Raw genomic sequence first — 25,364 nt, 5'->3', positions numbered from 1 at the left:
GAATAAACAAATAATCGACTTTATTACACATCCGAAAAAAGGGTGGGAAGAAGTTTACACGTATTTAATCCCACCCCTTCTCCCGAAAACTAAATTACTCACATATATACATACTTTTTCTTAAAGAAATGCATTTGTTTTAAAAAAACTAAACAAACATAAAACAACACATACATAAACAGATAAATACATAAACAAATAAGCAGATAAACAAACAAACAAACAAACACATAACAGAGGTAAATGATATTCAAGAAAAGATAAAATAACAAACCAAATAAATAAACTGTTATGATTAAACGGCGTTATACAACCAAACTGCACCCTCCATTATGTTTCAATGGAACATAATCACTTCCTGATGATTTGAAGATAGATTTAACATATGTTGTTTCTAACCACGACACACACTACAAGGACTTTCTGAATGCAACACACTTGTTTTATATATGCACAGAACATCTTGTGCTGTAATAGTAGAAGGAACTAAATTGTAGACACTCCCCGGTACACGGCCTATGACACGAGATGCGTAGCTTGCAGCGAAGAAGGCTCTTTATGAGCAGCTTGACCGAAGCCAGTCTCCTGCATCATCTGATAACGAGGCAGGGAACAGCAGGAAAGCAGCTGATCAATATACCCTCTCTCTGCGTGGGTTACGCAACAACCAACAGCCTTTTTCTCCTCGTCTTTTCTCCGCTCGTCTTGTTGTTCTCTTCAATTCTCTCTGTGTCTGTTTGCTTTAGAGATCGGTGTCATGGGGTCTTCATGATCCCTTCACTGACACTGATGTGTGCTTGTGTCTCTGTTTCTGCTCATTATTGGAAAACATGTGTGCGGGGGGGTCAATTACAGCAAGTCTCTACATTCCCTACTGTTATTTTTAGGCCTCTATAAGCCGTCAGGATATAACAATGTTTGCGCAAGCGTGGCATTGTTGTCGGATCCTCTCGCCTACAGCATACCATACACACATGCAATAAGCACAAAAACATGCACACAAATCTACAGAAACCATATTCAAAATACCCAAAGTTGTCCACTAAGGGTCTAAGGACAGAGTTACGTATAGTTGTACCTACGGCGAATTGTAACTTGTGATATTGGGCCATCAATACAATCTGACATTGATTCATCTGCAAAAGCGCTTTGGTGCATTAAAAGCAAAGTGAGAATTATCCATTACAACTTTCTTTGTATGCATTAGCAATGCATGCTATGATACAATATAATATATCTATGCAATACATACTAATGAGACTAGCATGCACATGGGATGTAAAGCAAACCAATATAAAGGTCAGTTTATTGGTGCTTGCCTTAAACTGCATAGATTGCAGATTTTAGCTTTTTTAAATGTTTATAAATGCAATGTACAAACAATGGATAGACTTTAAATCATGGCATCTTGTACAAATTAAATATATTAATGGCCAAATGTAAAGTTAAATCATCACAGTACCAGACAAGATGTAAATAAAGGGATAACTCATTGGTTTAAAATCATATTTCATCAACCACATGTTACACTGTTTTAAGAAAGGACGCAGTCGTTTTACCCAAAATGCCGGTATACTGTAAATATGTGACCTGCTCTATCGAAATCAGTCGCATTGCCCCGAAGACACATTTTGAGTTGTAATGTAATAATAATAATGCATTTGATTTATATAGCGCTTTTCACAACTCAAAGACGCTTAAGTTGTACTTGTTGAGTTAAGTTGAGTTGTACTGTTGGAAAGAGGAGATTCCTAGCTTTCTAACGATATCAGGATTGTTGTTGTACTCCAAATATAAGCACATATTGCATTTATCATCTGAATTTGCCGAAACAAGTTTAATATTCTGAAAGCCAAGACTTAGTTTCATTGAAATCAGATGAAAACAAACCTGCCGTGTTATCTATGATTACTACATGCCTTGTTTCATAATGTCAGAGGAGGGCGGCGCTGTGGAAGAGCAGAGTGGCGAGTGAGAGCTGCCATCTTCCCTTTTCAAACATATTTATCGTGTGATTTTGGAAATACAAGTTTCATATTCTGAAAGCCAAGACTTTGTTTATTTAAGATCAAACAAAACGCCTGAACAACTATTTTTTTACGCAAATCCACGATTATTTTGAAATGAGCCGTTGCGGCGACTTCTGCCAGATTTCGATAGAGCGGGTCAGATATACATTTTTGCCACCAATGAAAGTATGTAAAAAGCAAGTATGCCTTTCTCTTACAATGATACAATACAACGGGTCTTATCGTAAGTCAATTATAAAAGTAGCATATATTTCTAGATGAAACCCCTTCCCAGTATTATCCTAAATGTTTACAATACCCAAAAATGGTATGTGTGGGAGGGAGGCGTGTGGCGCAGTGGGTAGAGCGTTGGGATCAGGGGGTCACAGGTTCAATCCCCACTGCAGTCAGCATGTCGTTTGTCCCTGAGACACTTCACCCCAAATTGCTCCTGTGGGGATTGCCCACAGTATTGAGTATGTGAGTCGCTTTGGATAAAAGCGTCTAACAAGTGTCATGTAATGTAATGATATCCAGCCTTTCCCTTCAGCACAATCTTTAATGAGTGTTTTCACCGCCCACGCCCTAAGCCCAGAGTCTTTATTTACACTCATCCTCAAGGACAGTGATTCTCAAACTTTTTTCAATAATGTACCCCCTGATCAGCGCAAAAAATATTTGTTAGGGAAGAAAAGCCTATATAAAGAGGTACAGCACAGCGCTGCACCATCAGAGTCTGATTTATTAAAACAACAACCTTGTAACTGAGAAACACTTAAATGCTACATTTCAAATGTTTACAATCCGTCACTAAATTCATGGCAAACCAATTTTAACATCATGCAATAACACTAAGACGACATTAGCTGCATTGAACTAATCTTTTTAATAAGTTGTACAATGTAGTGAGAAACATGGGCTTGTGCTTCACTGAGGATCTTTGTCATTCTGACAGGGAGGCAACCTGCAGTTATTACACTTTGCGTTTTGAAATATGTGTAACTCTGTTAATATAAAACCCACACTGCTCACACTTCGTTACTTTTCCTAAAATTGGTATTTTTTGTTGTTGTCATTAACATAACAATACATCTCACGTACCCCCTGCAGTACTCCAACGTACCACTCGGGGTCCGCGTACCCCCATTTTGAGAACTACTGCTCAAGGATACACACAATACAAATTGGTAAGAAAAACTAAATGTTATCAATTTTGATTGTCTTTCAACCGGTCTGTACTTGTTATAACTGATATTGATGAAACTGATTTGCTCGACTGTCTCAAATTGATTGTGTGCATTGCTTGAATTTTACTTAACAGACTGCATGTGGTTTGTCTTGTGTGTCATGTTTTGCATTTTGTCTTTTTGTTTATGTATGTCTGTAAGTTATTGCTATTGTCGGGACCCCCTTGAAAACGAGATGGTGCATCTCAAGAGGTTTATCCCAATCAATAAACATTTCTATATATATATTGTTTACAAGAAAACCGACTTCCCAAAGTGAACCTTGTGCTAGAGTGCTATTTTATTACGAAATCCTTTTATGTTTTGTCTCAAACAAAGGTGATTTAAGTAAAACAAGTGAAAGGATTGTGATTCGTGAAGATGGCACCACATTAGAGATGCACTCTTATTTGTAGAGGCGTAAGCTACATAAAGGTGTGAGATATTCTCAAAGGCCTGGGAGTAAAAGAACAAACACAGAGGAGTGTGGGTGGCAGCCAGAAATTGAACCGTGAGTGAAGGAAGCAGCTAAAAAAAGAGACGGTGGGAGGAAATAATCCTCGGATCAGTGGAGAGAAAAGGAGCAGCTTCTAGAAATCGATTAAATTCAGCTCATGAGACTCAATGGAAAATATCCTCTCTGTTAGAGAAGGCCTTTTATGTTTTTGGGGGGTTTTCTCTTTCCTGTAGTGCGTTATAGGTTTTAGTGCATGTAAATGGTCACAAAGGAGTTTCTCTCCCACACACTCCTCATTGGACTCCTTTGTTTACTTCTGTATCATAGTGACATCACTATCTAACACTCGCGCTTCTGTTGGCTATAGCGCTCCAACACATTGTAGGCTAAGAGGCGGGACATCTCTAAGCGGTTGACCAATCACAACAGAGCCGACCAGCTAACCAATCAGAGCAGACTCTGGTTTCAGACAGAGGGTGAAAATAGGTGCTGCAGCAAAGCATGGAGACATGTCACTCAAAAGCAGTTTCACTTGGTGTTTTGAGATTGTACATTTTCTGACTACATGTATGTATGTAAGGTTATACAGTTACCTTCGTTTGTATCCGATGTATTACTGTTACATGTAATCCATCATCTTCATATTTCTAGAGTTGCTTTGGGTTCAGTAAATCAAATCAAGTTTATTCATATAGCCCGATGCAACAAATCACAAATTAGCCTCAGGGGGTTTTACAATCTGGTCTTTTCCTTCATCGTGTGGATAGTCTGACAGCTGTACCATATGAGAACATTGTGGAACGTGAACCTGACAAGCAGTTATCTGTCACACACAATTTCAGGGGAGGCTATATGAAACTGGTTTGATAAAAAGCGATCAGATGAAGCCGATTAAAGGGTTAACAATGGAGGAGGAAAGAGGCTTAGTGTGTAGAAAGAAATCAATAGAGGCTGGTTAAAGCGCCGATGTGTTGGCTGATATTTATCTTCTGTTGACAGTTTGACAGGCAGCTTTTATGAAGGTCCATTTCCACTCGGTCTCAGCAGGGAAGCTACCTGCTTTTAAAAATCGATTTAAGACGAACGGATTACATGTCACTTGATTACGTAATCAGGATACAAAGAAAGTATTCTGCTTTTTTAGACTGTAGTATGAGCTCATGTGTTTCATTGTTGGTGTTTAGCTACTGCCTGATGCTGAAAGAAAGGCAGGTTTTATTATCTATAAAATAATTGTTGATCCTAAATATCTTGGTTTCTTCTTTTCTAAGGTCACTTACAAAATATAGTTAAAGGTGGGGTAGGTAAGTTTCAGAAACCGGCTCGAGATACACTTTGTGTTATATTCCATGGAATGCTCTTAACATCCCGATAGCAATGAATATCTGAAGTGCTTTGACAACAAATCCATTAGGGGTGTAACGGTTCACAAACATTTCGGTTCGGTACGTACCTCGGTTTTTTGGTCACGGTTCGGTACGTTTTCGGTACAGCAGAATTTTTTTTCACAAAACAAAACATATATATATATATTTTTTTATTATTATTATTAAACTGTGAATAATGTATTCACTCAAATAAATACAAAATATAATAAAATAAACATTAAGGTGCAGCATTTCGATGAACTGAAATAATCTGTATTTGAACTTTACTGTACTAGTACTCACAAAACATAAACTATTAGTTTGGGGTTTTTAATTATTATTAAACTGTGAATATTCACTCAAATAAATACAAAATATAATAAAATGAACATTAAGGTGCAGCTTTTCGATGAACTGAAATAATCTGTATTTGAACTGTACTGTACTAGCACCTAAGCAGCCAGTTTGACATTAGGACTTGCTTGTCATTGTATTTTCATGTTTTTTTAAAGAAAAATGAACTTGTCCACATTGCTTGCCGAAAGGGCAGATCTGCTGGCACTAACAATGTCTCCTGCTGTGGAGAACACCCTCTCGCTAGGGACAGAGGTAGCCGATACAGCCAGGTAGCGCTTTGCTAACATGGCAACATAAGGATAGTTGGCGTTTGTAATAGCTTTGGCTCGGTCTGAACTCTCTGCGAGTGGTAGAGGCTTAAATGCTAGTGGGAGTTGGGTTTGCACTTCAGTCTTTTTTCTTTTGGTACCGGTGATATTCACGTTCGGGTGATGCCTTTTCAAGAGTGTGCAAGTTTGCCAGCCGCGTAACCAATTTTAGTTGAACAATGCCGACAAACAGCTTTGGTTCGGTCCACCTGTCTTTGTCCGTCATCCTTGTACGTAACTGCAAAACCAAAATGTTCCCAAACCGGAGACTTCAATGATGCTGGAGGATTTTCGAGCTCAACTTTATCTGCGTTCGCCATTAATTTTTGACAGTTCCTCAAATTACTGACTACATTTGAACGCATCCCTCTGACCAGCTCTCATAGTATGCCTCTCATCCAATGAAATGACTTGCTCACTCTATGACGCGTTGAACCCAATGTGAGCAAATTACTCTGAATGCTGCGACGCAGCACCTGAGATTACTTCCAAAAAGTTATTCACATTCTCAATTTTTTACGTTTAACGTTATATTCGTTCGGTACACTTCGGTACACACCTGTACCGAACCGAAGGGCCCGTACCGAATAATTTCGGTACGGGTACGTGTACCGTTACACCCCTAAAATCCATACAAAAATGTCATCTGTGGAAGCTGTGGCGCTGTAAAAAGCACGACCAATCGGATTGCCGCCCTGTCTGTCAGCCTTCCATCTCGTGCACGCACAATTGTATCTCGTGCCCTCATTGGTCATTGCGCGTTCATGTGTGTTGGAGGAGGTGCTCTGTAAGGAAGTCTGAAGGAAGGGGCGGATTCTTTTTCGGCTGTGTACTTTCAAATTTTAGTGCACTCGAGCCGGTTTCTGAAACGTACCTACCCCAGCTTTAAGTAAAAAACTATTCTGTAATTATAACGGAATACATTTTAAGTTCAACCCTCAAATCTATGGGTACCTCACATATAACCCAGTTCACATAAACAAAAGTAAACTTTAGCTGACACTGTGGTCGAAAAAGACATTTGATCCATTAAGGCAAATCAGCATGTCCATTGAAACACAACAGAACAAAGACCGTCTTGTGTCACAGTTGTGATATTTCTGAAGAGAAGGAGGACTGTGTTTATTGACATGATGGGGTTGAGATATGACCTTTACTCATCTGCCCCAGCATCTCCTCACGGATGTCATGCTCTACTCCTGTATGATTTGTTCAGTGCTCCCGGTCAAATACATGTTATTGTATCAGTTATAAAGAGGCCCAATTAAGCTTTTTCGGGTTTTCCCTTTCCTATAGTTTGTTATAGGTTTTGGTGCATGTCAATGGTCTGCAAAGGCTAAAATCCCTGTGTTCAGTCTAGAGGCAGTTTCTCTCCCACACACTTGTTTTACTTCCTAACATAGTGACATCACGATATAACACTCGCACTTCTTTTGGCTAGCGCCCCACACATTGTATATGATAGGCGTGTGGCGCAGTGGGTTAGTGCGTTGGTGTTCGGATCAGGGGGTCACAGGTTCAAACCCCACTGCAGTCAGCATGTCGTTGTGTCCCTGAGACACTTCACCCCAAATTGCTCCTGTGGGGATTGCCCACAGTATTGAAAGGCGCTTTGGATAAAAGCGTCTAACAAGTGACATGTAATGTAATGTAATGATAGGCTAAGGGGCGGGACATCTCTACGCGGTTGACCAATCACAACAGAGCCGGTCAGCTAACCAATCAGAGTAGACTGGGCTCTGGTTTCAGACAGAGGGTGAAAAGAGGTGCTGCAGCACAGGCAGGATGAGAAAAATAAAGAGCTTTTTGAACATTAAAGCATGGAGACATGTAGAGACACTACATACTGATATACACCTGAACATCAGCAGGAGAGGACTCTTTAAAGTAGAGACACTACATACTGATATACACCTGAACATCAGCAGGAGAGGACTCTTTAAAGTAGATACACTACATACTGATATACACCTGAACATCAGCAGGAGAGGACTCTTTAAAGTAGAGACACTACATACTGATATACACCTGAACATCAGCAGGAGAGGACTCTTTAAAGTAGAGACACTACATACTGATATACACCTGAACATCAGCAGGAGAGGACTCTTTAAAGTAGAGACACTACATACTGATATACACCTGAACATCAGCAGGAGAGGACTCTTTAAAGTAGAGACACTACATACTGATATACACCTGAATATCAGCAGGAGAAGACTCTTTAAAGTAGAGACACTACGTACTGATATACACCTGAACATCAGCAGGAGAGGACTCTTTAAAGTAGAGACACTACATACTGATATACACCTGAACATCAGCAGGAGAGGACTCTTTAAAGTAGAGACACTACATACTGATATACACCTGAACATCAGCAGGAGAGGACTCTTTAAAGTAGAGACACTACATACTGATATATACCTGAACATCAGCAGGAGAGGACTCTTTAAAGTAGAGACACTACATACTGATATACACCTGAACATCAGCAGGAGAGGACTCTTTAAAGTAGAGACACTACATACTGATATACACCTGAACATCAGCAGGAGAGGACTCTTTAAAGTAGAGACACTACATACTGATATACACCTGAACATCAGCAGGAGAGGACTCTTTAAAGTAGAGACACTACATACTGATATACACCTGAACATCGGCAGGAGAGGACTCTTTAAAGTAGAGACACTACATACTGATATACACCTGAACATTAGCAGGAGAGGACTCTTTAAAGTAGAGACACTACATACTGATATACACCTGAACATCAGCAGGAGAGGACTCTTTAAAGTAGAGACACTACATACTGATATACACCTGAACATCAGCAGGAGAGGACTCTTTAAAGTAGAGACACTACATACTGATATACACCTGAACATCGGCAGGAGAGGACTCTTTAAAGTAGAGACACTACATACTGATATACACCTGAACATCAGCAGGAGAGGACTCTTTAAAGTAGAGACACTACATACTGATATACACCTGAACATCAGCAGGAGAGGACTCTTTAAAGAAGAGACAATACATACTGATATACACCTGAACATCAGCAGGAGAGGACTCTTTAAAGTAGAGACACTACATACTGATATACACCTGAACATCGGCAGGAGAGGACTCTTTAAAGTAGATACACTACATACTGATATACATCTGAACATCAGCAGGAGAGGACTCTTTAAAGAAGAGACAATACATACTGATATACACCTGAACATCAGCAGGAGAGGACTCTTTAAAGTAGAGACACTACATACTGATATACACCTGAACATCAGCAGGAGAGGACTCTTTAAAGTAGAGACACTACATACTGATATACACCTGAACATCAGCAGGAGAGGACTCTTTAAAGTAGAGACACTACATACTGATATATACCTGAACATCAGCAGGAGAGGACTCTTTAAAGTAGAGACACTACATACTGATATACACCTGAACATCAGCAGGAGAGGACTCTTTAAAGTAGAGACACTACATACTGATATACACCTGAACATCAGCAGGAGAGGACTCTTTAAAGTAGAGACACTACATACTGATATACACCTGAACATCAGCAGGAGAGGACTCTTTAAAGTAGAGACACTACATACTGATATACACCTGAACATCAGCAGGAGAGGACTCTTTAAAGTAGGGACACTACAAACTGATATACACCTGAACATCAGCAGGAGAGGACTCTTTAAAGTAGAGACACTACACACTGATATACACCTGAACATCAGCAGGAGAGGACTCTTTAAAGTAGGGACACTACAAACTGATATACACCTGAACATCAGCAGGAGAGGACTCTTTAAAGTAGGGACACTACACACTGATATACACCTGAACATCAGCAGGAGAGGACTCTTTAAAGTAGAGACACTACACACTGATATACACCTGAACATCAGCAGGAGAGGACTCTTTAAAGTAGAGACACTACATACTGATATACACCTGAACATCAGCAGGAGAGGACTCTTTAAAGTAGAGACACTACACACTGATATACACCTGAACATCAGCAGGAGAGGACTCTTTAAAGTAGAGACACTACACACTGATATACACCTGAACATCAGCAGGAGAGGACTCTTTAAAGTAGAGACACTACATAGTGATACACACCTGAAAATGAGCAGACTATGTCCTCTTTAACTTCCTTCACAAACTAAGAGAGTATAGACCATCACCAACAGACAATAATGCATATACCCGCCTTCGCTTCATATCCACTGCAAATCCAATGGGTTCTGTGTTTACCTACAATCCAGTCTGAAATCATGACCCCCTTGGTCCAGGTAATAACCAAAGGACAAATACACTGCTCAGCACACACTGTGGGTGAGAAGGGATCTTAATAAAAACAGCTCTAAAAGAACCCATCGGTGAGAGTTGAGCATCAAAGATTGAGACGGCTGACTTCAATGCTTACTTGAAGTTCACTCTCACATCTCTCTAAGTGAGAGTCTTAGTAAAGTGTTTCAAATGTAAATATGAATATCCCTGCAGCCCTGGATGAGTGCAGTACAAACAGAGATGCTTAAAGATTTTATTTATAGGAAAATCTGCCTTTCATTCAGCATATCAAGGCTGCAGCCAATACACCAACACTGAAACACATGAGCATACTACCGTTTAAAAAGGCAGAAATGAAATCTGAGTTGATAGAAAATGATCAGTTTCAGTTTAACACACACAGTTAAGCTCACACACACTATTTTATGAACATATAGGTTCACCTGCTGAATTAAAAACAGGACAAATGAAGCAAAGAAAGTGGAAACCATAAAGCAGATTCAGGCAGTAGAAGATTAGATTCACACTTAATTTATCACCCGTCCCCTTGTGTGTTATGAAGGTTTTTCTGCATGTAAACGGTCTGCAGAGTCACAAACCCTCAAAGTACACCCTGTAGGGAGTAAAACTCTAACACAGAGAAGACCTCCCCGAAACGCCTCGTTGGAGATTTCTCATTTTCCATTGTTTGCTTCCTGGGTACTCTGAGGTGGGGATACCCAGAGGCCACGCCCTCTGCCAGCCTTTCACGAAACAAAGCTTCCCAAACCTTTCAGCGATTCATGGCGGATGTGTACAGCGTAGGGCACTGAAGAACGATGCTGTTCCTACTTTGTTTGGACCAGCGGGAGATTCGAGTACACAACCTGTAAGTATTCATTGTTGTTTGTGTATTCATGATGTTTAAAACAAACAAGGTATCTACCACGACGGGCTACTACGTTGGGATGGCGGAGAAATGCTCTCCGCAGACCCATTCTCACAGCGTTAGAAACCTTTTTCTTACTCATATCAAGCCACACTTATTGTTTTTACTTCGGCTGTGAGTGTTTGTGTGCTCAGGATGAGTTTCGCTTGTTCTCGCTGTATCACCGACCCGGAAACCTGTCTGTTCCTCATAGCAGATCGCAGCAACGAGCCTCTCAACGTCCCGACCATCAGAGCACAGTGGGCTCACAGGGGGGGAGGGGGGGGGGGGGCAGGAGCTCCAACAAGCCGTGTAGGACAGAGAGTGAATACACATACTATACAGAGATGCTGTTTGAGAAACCAATGTGAGTTTGGAACATTGAACAATGTAAATCTATTCTAGTAGACCTCAACAATGGAATTATGATCAGTAGAAATGGCCATGACATGAGAGCTTTAAGGTATTATCCAGTGGCGGGCCGTGCATTTCACACCTAGGCCTTCAGTGATGTCCGACACAGTCCTACCTGAATTATTGTTTGTGGACAGGTGGTAATGCAAGTCTGTGTTGTTCTCAGTAAGCAAAGAAAGAAGCTCCACGTAGTTTCCTCTGTTTCTGGACTCGGCGCTTTCATCATGTCCCCTAAATGAAAGTTCCTGTTTACCCAAAAACAGGACACAATCAATCAGTCTTTTCAATATTTCCCTATTTTTGTTCACCCTTTCGTTGTGGAGCTCCGTTTCCCGTCGCACTTGTTCGTTGAGCTGTAGATCCACTCGGGTGTCCCCAAAGGTTTTCAAAAGCACCATTGCTTGTAAGTGCCCAGCCGTGCTTTGGTGTCTCGTTGCTGCCTTGGTTAGACAACTCAAGTTTGCAAATCCAGTGTGGCTCCAAACACCAAATCGATCATTTGCAAATAGCAGGCATTCCCAGCAGTACAATTTGCAGTGCCTCTCGGAGGCTGTGAGCCAGGGGTACCGCTCGTAGTTAGTGATTTGAAAGTGGCGGACAAACCCTTTTCCCCGCTGTGATAGGCTCGCTAGCGTCGGGGTTGGCCGTTCTCTTCTCACAATGTCTAGCTTTTCTTGAAAAGTTCGTCTTGAAAATGGCGTTGTAATTATATCTGCGACCAAATCGATCTCTTCTCCTTCAGCCATTGTGGGTTGAAAAAAAACAGCTTGTAGAAATCTACACAAATTAGCTCGTTCAAATTCAAGTTCAGTTTGCTAGCTCTACATAGCTCTGCCTCTCAATAGTGCGTATCCAATCAAAAGACGTGCACGTGCTGACGTCATCGTACGCCTGCTAGCTGGCCCGTTGTCGCCAACTCAAAATCTGATTGGTTAACGCCACAGTTTTTTTTCCGTTCACTTTAAGCTACAGGCGCCCGCACTGTTGATTCTGAAGGCCTAAGGGCAGATTTATTGGACCCTGGCAACACATTATGGCTGAAATATGATTGGATAAAAGCTCTAACATAAACGCCAGCCCTCCAAATCTTGTTCTGAGGCTGGAAGCAGCGCAACCAAGAGGAAAGCTATGAAATGAAAAGAATAGACTATGGGGAATAATTTAATACATATTTGTGGAAAAAATATATCAAAATTAAATTTATATTCTGATGATGTTTAGGCCAGCAGAGAAGGCCTTGCTGGCCCTGACGGCCCACCACTGGTATTATCCTACAGAACAGAACAGCTCACAGAGAAGAGATAACATCTGATCCTTTACAACAAACACTATCTGCTCTTCTTAGTTTTTTAGAAACACTCCTGCCAGTAATCGACCATTTTTAGAAATGTAACAGTAATCTGAACAGATATTTTTGTATGTAACTGTAAGGGAATTACTTTTGTACCCTGATTACGTTATCCCAAAGTCTGGCGTTTCCTTTGAGGGATGTGTTCAGACAGCCAAATGCAACATGTTTTCCATTTGCAGAGTCTCACCCTGGAGAGAAAGTATGTTTTACCCAAAATACATTTCTGACCTCCTGCTCAATGATGAAGCATCCAGATCTCTCAGGTCTTCAGGGACTGGTCAGCTTTCTGTCCCCAGAGTCAGAACTAAACATGGAGAAGCAGCGTTCAGTTATTATGCTCCAAATATCTGGAACAAACTCCCAGAAACCTGCAGGTCCGCTGCAACTCTGACTACTTTTAAATCCAGGCTGAAGACTTTTCTTTTTGTCGCTGCTTTTAATTGAACTATTCACATCTTAGACTGCACTGTAACTTTGATCCATGTACTTTTTCTTTTAATGTTGATTTTATTAGCTTTTCTTTTTAATGACTGATTTTAAATGCCATTTTCTTAATCTCTTTCATTTTTTGTAAAGCACTTTGAATTGCCTTGTGTTGAAAAGTGCTATATAAATAAACTTGCCTTGCCTTGCACTAACCTTTTCTTCACTTGCTTTCTCTTCTCTGGTGTTTGAAATAGGATTCAACAATTCTCAACATCCAACGCTCTGATTGGAGTCTCTCTTTTAACTAAATTGCATGGCTCAAGAGTGAAAACATCTTTATTACAATGTATATTTTGTGGAATATGCAAGTTTTCTAATTTATCTGACGTAGACTGACTCCTCTAGTTGGATACGTGTCAATTTTAGAGTCAGGATTTGGCATTATTCCAAGAGTTACTGTCAAAGGAAGGTAGGTTTTCTAAGGTTTTGTGGTACTGTCAGACGCTCAATCTCATAAGTGCATCTTTTAGTGAACAAAAACACACCTTTTGATGTTTCAGTACCAAGATCTCTTTTGTTTGTAATTCATGTTTCCCTCTGATTCCGTTTGTTTATCTCAGCCGCTGTCATCCTCTCAGGTTTGCGGTTTCATATCGTTGTTAGGATGTAACTTCAGAGGACAACCCTTCAAAGTAAAATGTGACATTGAACAGACTCCCAGGGCTGAATTATGAGATTGTTGACAAGGCCAAAAACTGCCAGATCGAGAATACTATTTAAAAGGTCTCATCTGTTGATACTGACTTCATTTGGAAGACTGGTTAGTTTGAGTAGATTGGACCAAATGTTTTGCCTGAAGTCGAGGACATATTTATTTCCTGGGAAGATCAGGTGACTCTAATGCCAGAAACAGCTTACTATGTTAGAGGTCATCTATGATGCAACATCCACTTCTCCATGTCTCTTCTACATCAACATGTGTCCCCTCTTCTTCACGTCTCTTCTACATCAACATGTGTCCCCTCTTCTTCTTCATGTCTCTTCTTCATCAACATGTGTCCCCTCTTCTTCATGTCTCTTCTTCATCAACATGTGTCCCCTCTTCTTCACGTCTCTTCTACATCAACATGTGTCCCCTCTTCTTCACGTCTCTTCTACATCAACATGTGTCCCCTCTTCTTCATGTCTCTTCTTCATCAACATGTGTCCCCTCTTCTTCATGTCTCTTCTACATCAACATGTGTCCCCTCTTCTTCACGTCTCTTCTACAACAACATGTGTCCCCTCTTCTTCACGTCTCTTCTACATCAACATGTGTCCCCTCTTCTTCATGTCTCTTCTACATCAACATGTGCCCCTCTTCTTCATGTCTCTTCTACATCAACATGTGTCCCCTCTTCTTCATGTCTCTTCTGCATCAACATGTGTCCCCTCTTCTTCATGTCTCTTCTACATCAACATGTGTCCCCTCTTCTTCATGTCTCTTCTACATCAACATGTGTCCCCTCTTCTTCATGTCTCTTCTACATCAACATGTGTCCCCTCTTCTTCATGTCTCTTCTACATCAACATGTGTCCCCTCTGTGGAAAGAGACTCTGAAAGTTTCAGGAACAAAGATTCTCTCTCTTTTTGATCCATTTCTATAAAAACCTGTCTGAAAATGAGCTGATCAGATTTTGGCCACTTTATGATGTCATAACGATGTTTTGGCTTGTGTAACCATTAGCCAATCAGCAACCAAGGTAACCCCCCCCCCTTATCACCTGAATCTCCTCCTAGAGCACCATTGAGTTCTTTGTAACCAAATCTCTCTCAGAGGGGCGTGGGGAGGGGCTCCTTATTTTCATCTAAACTTTGCAACAGACAGAGAATCAGCACTTTGGAAACGGGGCTGAAACAGAGGGGATTATGGGTAATGCTGCAATGATCTGTTTGGAGTTTCAGACAAACACTTCAGAGACAGGTTCTGTGTTTATCTGAGAACTGTAATATATTGATGAAAAACAGTAAAATAGGGGAAACCGTATATATAGCAGAAATCCAACAATGTTAGATAACAACATGTAAACACTGTTTGAAGATCTTATGCAATGAGCCGGTCTATTTCTAACAGAATATCCACCTTATGGCCAGTGAGCAAATCCACTGAAGCAGTTCAGTTTCCTCTGAAGGGTTGAGGAGTGTTTCATCAGAAAGCCATATGTCAGTTACTCATGTCTGACTAAATGAACATACACAATTCCCCTCAGGTGTGATGGTTTTGAAATGGGGCCAGCGGATGGAAATATTAGGGGTTTGTTGAAATGGGTTTCATCGTTTTATACGGGTCAGCGTTCCCCAGCAACACATGACACACATTCAGCAATGTATCGAAGGGTTAAAACACAGGCATGGAGATAAAGTGTGACCAAAGTTGGGAGGGTCAACTGTCAGAGATACAGTTATCTTGTTTTGTATCCTGACAACGTTATTCTGTAATCTGTTTCTCCCCAAGCCGGAATGACTCATGATGGCTGATGACTTTCCACATGCTCAGATGTAAAACCTCAGGCGGACTCCCTTTCAGTTTTTTCCTTCTGTCCTGAAATTGAATGAATGAAGCTATTTAATAAAAAAGGAGCTTTGGCGCTGTGTGAGGACAGACCATCACCCACGCTAACAGTGATAGCACAGCTCCATCTGACCAGTTATTCTCCGGAGAAAGCGGATATCTTCCTGCTCCTGACAGCAGGACGGCTGCCAACGCAAGCTGTGGGTCTCTGGGAGGGTCAGGAGAGAAGCTGGGAGAAACTGAATGAAACAGAGCGGAAGAAAGGGGGGGGTGCAGAGAGTGTGCATTCTGCTACATCCAAATCCAACATGATGGGGAAAGCGATGGAGACGACGAAAATACGCTTATGGTGGGGATGAACTGCAAAACTAGCACAACACAAGTGTGTGGTGAAATGTACATCAGACACCACTGATGTGTAATTACACCATTGGTAATATTGTAAACAACTAAAACAAAACAAAGTCTACGACACAACTGTTGTGCAATATGTACCCTACTTGCTGCCTTCTTAGACATGTTGAAATACTGTAACAACAATCTTTAAGTAACTCTAATCATGTTTACCTCTGTTATCTAACGGTTACCCCACTGCATTCTACAAAATACACCCGATCTATTTCATAGATACTGTGCATGCCATTCATCCAATAGTGTTTAATTTCTTGCCTCTATCTCTTTTGCTGTAACAATGTCCATTTCCCCTCTGTGGGTCGAATACAGGAATTCTGATATTGATGAATGAGTCATGCTGCACTGTAATGTCCATATTGGCTTAAAACAGATTGTCAGTCTTCCAACTCCTTCCATATGAGCACTCAACTGAAAACACAAACATAACATTTCCCCAGCATTTCTTTACCCTTTTCATTTCTCATTCGTCTGTGTTTTCCCACGCTGTTAGACAGAGTGTGTATTCAAGACAGAGCTGCAGAGAAGCCCATGCACACATCTGGCTGTGTGTGATGGGTCGTATGCACTCAAACTGACCTTAGGCCTGGGGTTACATTACTGTGTGCTCCAGTTGTTCATATGGACCTAACATACACTTTAACTTGTACAACTGTGCGCACACAATCACAAACACATTTTCCTGACTTTAGATGAATGGTGGCGACAGTGCAGCTTCACAGAGGCCGGTGTGGTAAGAGAGGATCATTGTTTGAAAGCTGGTTTGTTTCATCTGTAATGCACACATGCACTTTTGGTTTATGCCAGTAATAACTTGCATGCAAAACAAACGGAAGGCTCAGTGTGCGACACATGACAGCTCCATGTTCTGCTGGCTGAACTCTGTCCCTCTTCTGATAAACACATCCACCTGAGGCTTACCGAGTCGTTTATGATTTCTCCGAACGCCATATACCACCAACTGTGCTGAAAGAGAGTTACCTCAAACAAACTCATAATACTCAATATACAAACACATATAGAAGAACATATTAAAAACACGGCTCCAACACACACTATAATGTAGGTTATACAAGTGTTTGTACCAGTTTAAGTGTTTGGTGAAATCTAATGCATATTATTACGTTACTGATTGGTCAATTTCAATCATTCTGAGGTCTGCTCTTTTTCGCTAGCAGACTGTTGCTAAGGAGAACAGACCGTTGCTAAGGACACTGATCAAGGGACTATGTGAAGTCATATCAATCCGCTGAAAGAAGTCAATTTAACGTCAGCATTGGTAAACATTAACATTAGTTTTCCTCTGTCAGAAAACACCATGTAACACTTGTTAATATATTTGTTGATACGAAACTTGCGATTAATTTAAACGTCTAAGCATTATTAGTTTTTATATGTATGTGTCTACTGATGAATTGAAGTTCAGTGTTCACTCTACTTTTAGCTCTACACCCACTCCTGTGAAAAATAATCACCAAGCTGCTAAATGTTCCACTAAACAGTTATCTGCTGTAAACAAGGGTTTTAGAATCAAGTTCATAACATTACTTAAACACCGTTTAAAGGCTCTCTGCAGCTGAGATACACTGCACTACAAGCAACACCCTTCACATTAAACACTGTCATTAGTCCTCTGAACGCCATCATTTTCTACAGCAGGCAGACCTTGGTGCAGGAGAGGTCATTCAAACTAAAGACTCACAAAGCCATAATACACAGCGCTTTGTGTAGGCCAGATCATCATGACATTATCATCTTAAAAACAAAGCTTGAAGGCTCTTATTATTGCGATAAACAACATTATCTGACTAAGAAGCGTCTGAGGAGTTGGTTTGGAACAGGCTGCAGTGAACGTCATCGTTACAGATGTGACTCAAAGACTGGGACTCAAATGCAACGACTCGACACATCTATCTATCTGTCTATCCATCTATCTATCCATCCATCCGTCCGTCTATCTATCCATCCATCTGTCTATCCATCCATCCATCCATCCATCTATCTATCCATCCATCTATCCATCTGTCTATCCATCCATCTATCTGTCTATCCATCTATCTATCCGCCTGTCTATCTATCCATCTATCTATCCATCTATCCATCTATCTATCTATCCGCCTGTCTATATATCTGTCTATCCATCTATCCATCCATCTATCTATTCATCCATCCGTCTGTCCGTCTGTCTGTCTGTCTGTCTGTCTGTCTATCTATCTATCTATTTATCCATCTATTCTTCAAAGGAGAGGTCAGGTCTGAACAAAGCAGATGGTTTAAGAGATAAAAGAAACCCAGAGAGTTTTCTCACCATTGTACGACAGTGATAATCAATTCTGCCAGCCATCTCTCTGTGCAAGGCTGTGAAGAAAAGCATTTGTTGAGTCCCTCTATCCATAATGATACATCCAGTAAGGTCTTGCTTCTTTATGATACCTCACACAAAGCAACTAGTCCGAAATATGATGTCACATTCTGCTCCTCTTCTCTCTGTGAGGGCTTTAGCTGACATAAAGACGACCGTTTGTTTCTTTCCATCCCATATTTTCTTGCAGACGGGCCCGACAACAATCTCTGCCTATTTTCTCTGTTATACTGTAAAGCGCCCACTCAACACTTCTCTGCTCTTTTTTGGTTGAACTTTCAGAAATGATATGGTTACTGCGCCTACATGAGAAACAGTCAAATCTACAATACGTACAAAATGAAATAACAATCGACGAATCAGAAAAAGTGATAGAAAAACATGGTAAACAATCATTTTGTGTATATAGGTAGGGGTTAAAGTGGTCATTAATGAAAAAGGGAAACAGACAGGGTGATCACAATCATGAATTTAAAGTGTTCTACTAACCAGAAATATAAAAAATAATATTCCAAAAAGAGTTCCACTGTATTGTTTGTTGTCCACAGCTGATGTTAAATTAACCGGACTTCTTTCTGCGGATTGATACGACTGCACATAGTCCAGAGGTCTGTTAACAGAAATAACAAACCTCTGGAATGTCCAAAGTGACCAATCAGAATCGAGTATTCAACTAAGCTGTGTAATAATGATCGGATAATGGATACATAATAAATGATCCTACGTTCATTATTATTTACAACGTGTCAAATCTAACCAGAGTCATTAATAATGTTTTATATCTAACCCGTTTTACAAAGATATTCTATTTCTCATGTTTCTAATTCGAAATATATTTCATTTACCAGCTTCTGTCATTGTGTATGTATTAAGTCAGCATATTTTACCCAAGTCCTTGTAATAAGAGTAGCAATCATTTTACAAATTACAAGGAATAAGTATGAATATTTCTCTTTCTGTAGTTTTTCCAAGGTTCTTTTTCATTTAGATCAACAAAAACACATTGTCTTATAGATGTTTCCCATAAAATATCTTAATCCCTTGTTATCTCTCATTGTCCTTGGCTTCTCACCCAACTCCTCAACATTTAGTTTACAGAGTGGTTGAATAATAGTACGAAGGTATCCGCATTGAAGCTGTCACGAGCAGAAAAATGACAACAGTGCTGACAGTAACAACAAAACCCTGTGTCTTGGTCTCTGTCTACATGTCACCCCCTGCCCCCATGTGAACAGAGGACAACTGTGTCCAGTGGCTGTAAGTGAATAACAACATTGCTGGGGTCAACATCAGACTGGGCTATTGTGTAACAGGCCATCATGGTTTGTGCAACAGGCCACACATGGCGTGATGGTACTGTTGTTGACAGAATCACAAGACTTTGCACATATATTCAGTAAGAAAAGGTGTCACGTTTTACAAGGTTCAAGGTTCAATACGTGCAGTGTAGTTATGACGATGAAAAGCTTAGGTCACAGGCTCCTCCAACAGTGCAACACAATAAAACGGTACAAGTAAATACAATAAATAGAATATAATAGAAACAGAATATGATAGAAACTGTACAGAATAGTATACAGTAATTGGAATATTGATATATAGATATATGTGAGTTGCAAACAGATGAATGTTATGTATGTTCTTTCAACATACTTCTTTGTTCTCATAATATATCTACAAAAGCAAAACAAAATGCTCTATCCTCATAAAAAAAAAGAAATGAAATTATGTCAAGGCCAGAGAGCAGATTGGGCCAAAACACACACATGGAAAGTGTCCAAAAAACTGCAGACATTCCTGGTGGTGTCGTAGGAGGGTTGTAGCTTTGACCTATGTTACATATTCTGACTCTGTTCTTGGTTATGGTTGAAGAGTAGCTGTTCATTAAAGGTGGGGTAAGTTTGAGAAACCGGCTCGAGATACACTTTTGTTATATTCCATGGAATGCTCTTAACATCCCGATAGCAATGAATATCTGAAGTGCTTTGACAAGAAATCCATTAAAAATATATCCTCAGTGGAAGCCGTGGCGCTGTAAAAAGCACGACCAATCATCTGAGCCGGCCCGGCTAAAGTAACTGGATGGCCTACCTGCCTGTCAGCCTTCCATCTGGGCACAAACTTATCTCGTGCCCTCATTGGTCATGTGCGCGTTCGTGTGTGTTGGAGGAGGGGCTCTGTATGGAAGTGGCAGATTTGTTCCGGCTGTGTATTTTCAAATTCTAGCGCACTCGAGCTGGTTTCTCCAAAATTACCTACCCGACCTTTAATGTAAATGTCCTTTTTGTAATGTTTTACGACGTCCAACATTATTTTCACTGAATTCACCAATTTTCCCCATACAAGTGACAAAAACAAGAGATTAGTCACACAATCTGGCGTTACGAGCCAAACAGTTTTGACTCGTAACAGCACAGTGATTTCCCCGTCCACATTGTACACGGTTTCTTTAAATCTTTGCCCTGAAAGGACTGTTTCCAGTACGTTTTTCATGTGGCAGAAAGGCCATAAGTAATGGGAAAATGTCTTAAAACAACCCACTCTAGGGGGGGACTACGCACAAGTTGGCATTCAGACCAAACACAGCTCTGCATTGAGGCTTTTAGAGGCATGTGTGCCTATTTTTGGTGTGGCTTGTGATTTGAAGAAGGTTATGATAAGATCATGAAAACCAGTTTAAGCAATGCCTCCATGTTCAGGACAAAGCAATAAACCTGCTCGCCCACTAAGCACATGATGACTGGCATTCTTACCAAAGGCCTACACATTTAAATTAATCTCAATTTACATAATTAATAGGACACAATCTTAATATTGTGTGTGGCCCTGTAATATGTATATTTAGAAAGTAAAGGGGGATAGGACAGAGGTATTTGCAGCATGAGCAGCAATAGTTATCATGGCTGACAATAAGCGAGATTCTTTCTTAAGGGCAGGGAAACATACCACACAGACATTTATAAATAGAGTATACATAGAAACTGGCCTGACAGGTGGATTAATGATTTGTTGGTGTTCCCACACGAATATGTCCACCTTTGTATTTGCTGCATGTCTATACAGTAGGAATTTGTATTAGTCTACTATGTTCATACATTTAAAAAGGCACAAACGTCTAACCTTTGAGTGAAACTTGTTGCCATCTCAGCCTCTGGTGTTCCGGTGTCTTAAAGACGCAGACAATAGACAGAAGATTTGGTTTACTCATCCAAACAATGTCTCGTCTCTCTCTCTTTATAGACAGCCACCTTATTTTGTTTTTTGGAAGCGCGACAGACGGCTATCAGCCCCAGACAGACTCAGTCTAATGAAGGTATGTGACTCGAAGCATGACGTTACTCGAGGGAGGCCAAAAGGGCAAAATTAGATTGGGAACTTCCTGCTGATAGCAAGACAAATATGAAGTTGAGCCTGAAGCTTTTTGACCAGCAACAAGTACACATTTTATTCCACTTCCCCTCCCCCCTCATAGACACTTGATGCTGGAAAAGTATGAAGTTGAAGGATTAAGTAGCAAATATTGAACATATCTCTCCCTGCTCACTGATACAGTATGTGTTGCTGCGACCACAACAGAGCTTTAATGGCATTCGTGTATCTTTTCCCCTCAAGGTTAGACTTGGATTTGATTCCTATCTAGACACATTCATCACAATCCAAAACATCAAGTACTGAATCAGAAATGCCCCAGATTGCTGTCATGCCAACATGTTGTGATGCACTGGCTAACATGATAACATAAGAAGGAAACATTCCTTCTTGAAACGATGCAATTTATCATGAAAAACAACGGCTCAGATGCAAAAAAGCAGCACTTTGTACCAGATAATGCAGATTCTACTGTTTGCATTCAAAGTCTACTTTACTAACAGTTTTCTAAAGAGAGGTCAAATGAATCTGTGTCATTACAGGTATGTTGTTGACAGATTCTTGCCAAAACCTTGCCTTGCTATAGAGTGGTGCAGGAATAAGTCCTAAAACCCCCAAAAGATTTGGCTTTTTAACACTTCCTGTTCCTTCGTTTCTAGTCACCATTGTTCTACGTGATTGGGTTTTAGACGCCTGAAATAAGGGCTGTGGTTAACACGAGCTGAAGAGATTTTAAAGTTTTGTTCTACGACATAAAATACATCGGCCCAATGGTGATTGTCCTAAGCTTTTATGTGTCATAAAACGTTGGTTGCTGGTTTACTAAATGAGACTAAACGCCATCACACATTAGCCGCCGTTAGCTTAGCGGTGGTGATGTGAAATGCTGCCGTGCTGTAGTTTGTTTTCAGCCTAACTTTAGCTTTTTACTTCCGCCGATTGTATTTACGCTTCAAAAAGGTTATCCTGCTGAAAAACACATGTAAGTAACATAAATGTATGTTTGCCAAAGATCCTATTTTCTGCAATATACCCAAAAAATACAATGAAAAATCTCATTGCTTTTTATCGAAAGCCTCGCCTAAGATGCTAACCCTCGGCATACGAAAATATGTCATCACTGCACCACACTATTTCCTTCACATGATAAACATTCAGAATGACTAGTTAATTACTTGACTCGGCAGACTAGACAAACCACAACAATCATTGGAGCAAATTCCAATTAGTTACGTCTAACTTAACGGAGCGACACAAATCCTTCTTTGCAATTTAATGTCTGGAACAAGGTTTAGAAATTCAGACCTTTCCATCTGTCAGATTGGACTACATCACATTATGTGTTTATTCTGATGAGTTGCACTCCCTCAGGTTTTGGCTTGTGGTCTTGCTTCTGACAGGAGCAGCTCAGTGACTCACGGCTCAGCTCACACACTCTCACACAGCACATTATATATTTCCCAAGGTGCTGCTGCCTCTGTCAGTGTGTGAGCCAACATCTAATAAGCAGCCACAGCTGCAGCAGGAGACTAGAGACTTGGGAGGAAAGAGGACTGCAATTACACAAAGCGCCTAAAACACAGTGCAATGTTTACAAGAACACACATCAAACCCTTCAAACAGCTTCTCTCCAAACGTTCCTGTCGCATAATGTTTTGTCCTGATAAAAGAACATCATTCTTTATAAAGCTTTGGCAGATATGGCGGACATTTTAATTTAGCTGATAGCTCGGCTGTGAATGCGTCGCCCGCCCACCTGTGAAGAGCTTTTGAAGTGTATTGGATGCGAGTGAGGAGAGCATGCCCGGCGACACTTTAGGTCCTTTAGATCTTTTCTGAGTAATTCAATAGGACCCTGGCAGCGGCTCAAACACAAAGACAGCATCCAACCGTGTCCTGGTCGCGCTAGAACACGACGATGTGAAATAAAATATTGAAAGTACCAATTGTTATTCCTTATAATATTTTGTTTATGTGTGAAATTGTCATGCTTTTCCCCTGATCAACAGTTGTGTCTAAAAGGTAACCCTAACAAGTCAGGCTTTACTCTTATACTGCTTGTAGTTGTCTACAAAAATAAAACACTTAATTTCATAAATCCATGTAATCAGTTCATAAATATCCTTCGTTTTTGTGAAACAGGTGACATTGTATAAAGAGTAACACATTTTAAACATGTAGGAAGTGAAGAGGGTCCAAAAACAAATGGCTTCATATCAAGAGATTGCTGCTTATATTCTGGAAACCAATCAATCAATGTTTATTTATAGCCCAATATCACAAATGTTACATTTGTCTCAGTGGTCTTCACAGTGTGTACAGAATATCAGTATGACAATACGACACCCTCTGTCCTTAGACCCTCTGTCCTTAGACCCTCTGTCCTTAGAACCCCTGTCCTTAGACCCTCTGTTCTTTGACCCTCTGTCCTTAGACCCTCTGTCCTTAGACCCTCTGTTCTTAGACCCTCTGTCCTTAGACCCTCTGTCCTTAGACCCTCTGTCCTTAGACCCTCTGTTCTTTGACCCTCTGTCCTTAGACCCTCACATCGTACAAGGAAAATTTTCCGGAGAAAACCCACAGTTTAAAGGGAGCATGGGAGAAACCTCAGGGAGAGCAACAGAGGAGGGATCCCTCTCCCAGGACGGACAGACGTGCAATTGATGCCGTGTGTAAATTGTAAAGTTAATACATTAACCAGAAGTCGTTGAGTTATTTAACTAATTTAACCCAAACCACAATCTTTCCTGAACATTATCAACGATTATTATTGCCCAAACTTAACTAATTGTTTACTTTACCCATCCTTTCCAAACTAAACAGGTTCATCAATTCAGTGGCTTTCGCACTCATCACTCGTTGTGTTGGACACTTAGGGTAATGCACGACAAATGGGTTAGGGTAAAGCTAGACCAACTAATTAACTTTTAATAAGATGATACATACTGATACTAGTACAAGGACACATCAAAGCCTGTATGGTAAAACTGCCTCATTAAGTATCGGATTTGCAAATGTTTGAAGGCACACATTGAGAGTTGACGATTAACGTTAACTGTAAATCTTTTACAAATGTTTTTACAAGGACAATTATGAATGTGTGCCAGTGTTGTTTTGAACACATGCTTCTTTATCACTGTGTACATTACGCAATCTCACTTTACGATGTATCCAGTTTATTTAACTTTACACTGGCCTTTGTAGAAGATCTGCCCAATAAAATAAGGCAACAAGAGGATGATTTAGCCAGTTAAAAAGCAGAGATACAAAGCACCAAGAACTCCCATGTTCTTGGTGCTTCTTGCAATTTCGCATGCTGTCATCTCGAAATGGCCCCAATAAAAGAAAAGTGTCTTACCTTAGTGTCAGTGACCCGCACATAGCCCACTGCCCACACAGTTCACTCTTCATACAACATGACAGCAGTGAGATTTGCAGTATGTAAAAAGATAAATGTATTCCTTTACAGTTGTATTTCTTCTCTGTGAGCTGTACTTTTCTGAAGGCTAATACTTTAAGTGTGAATCTAATCTTCTACTG

At 40.4% G+C, this 25,364-nt stretch overlaps 1 protein-coding gene across 4 annotated transcripts in view; it reads right to left on the bottom strand.

The window, feature by feature from the left end:
• The window catches only part of cdk18 (cyclin dependent kinase 18), a 64,895-nt gene extending 42,912 nt beyond the window's left edge, over positions 1-21,983 (bottom strand). Inside the window, exon 1 of one of the 4 annotated variants that reach the window (XM_034236565.1) lies at positions 21,576-21,983. Coding sequence is in view for 1 of the 4 variants with exons in the window: in XM_034236563.1 (XP_034092454.1) it covers positions 18,402-18,437 (36 nt within the window). In the remaining 3 variants the exon portion in view is untranslated. Of the gene's footprint in view, positions 1-12,932; positions 12,985-18,401; positions 18,453-18,944; positions 18,964-21,575 lie in introns of those variants that run through there. The other 3 variants (XM_034236566.1, XM_034236563.1, XM_034236564.1) reach the window with 3 other exon arrangements.
• Between the last annotated feature and the right edge of the window lie 3,381 nt (positions 21,984-25,364).

The sequence above is a fragment of the Gymnodraco acuticeps genome, unplaced genomic scaffold, assembly GCF_902827175.1.
Source record: "Gymnodraco acuticeps unplaced genomic scaffold, fGymAcu1.1, whole genome shotgun sequence".
In the NCBI taxonomy this organism is placed as follows: Eukaryota; Metazoa; Chordata; class Actinopteri; order Perciformes; family Bathydraconidae; genus Gymnodraco; species Gymnodraco acuticeps.
The sequence above is the reverse complement of the archived record's forward strand: the minus strand, read 5'-3'. Positions and strand labels throughout refer to the sequence as shown.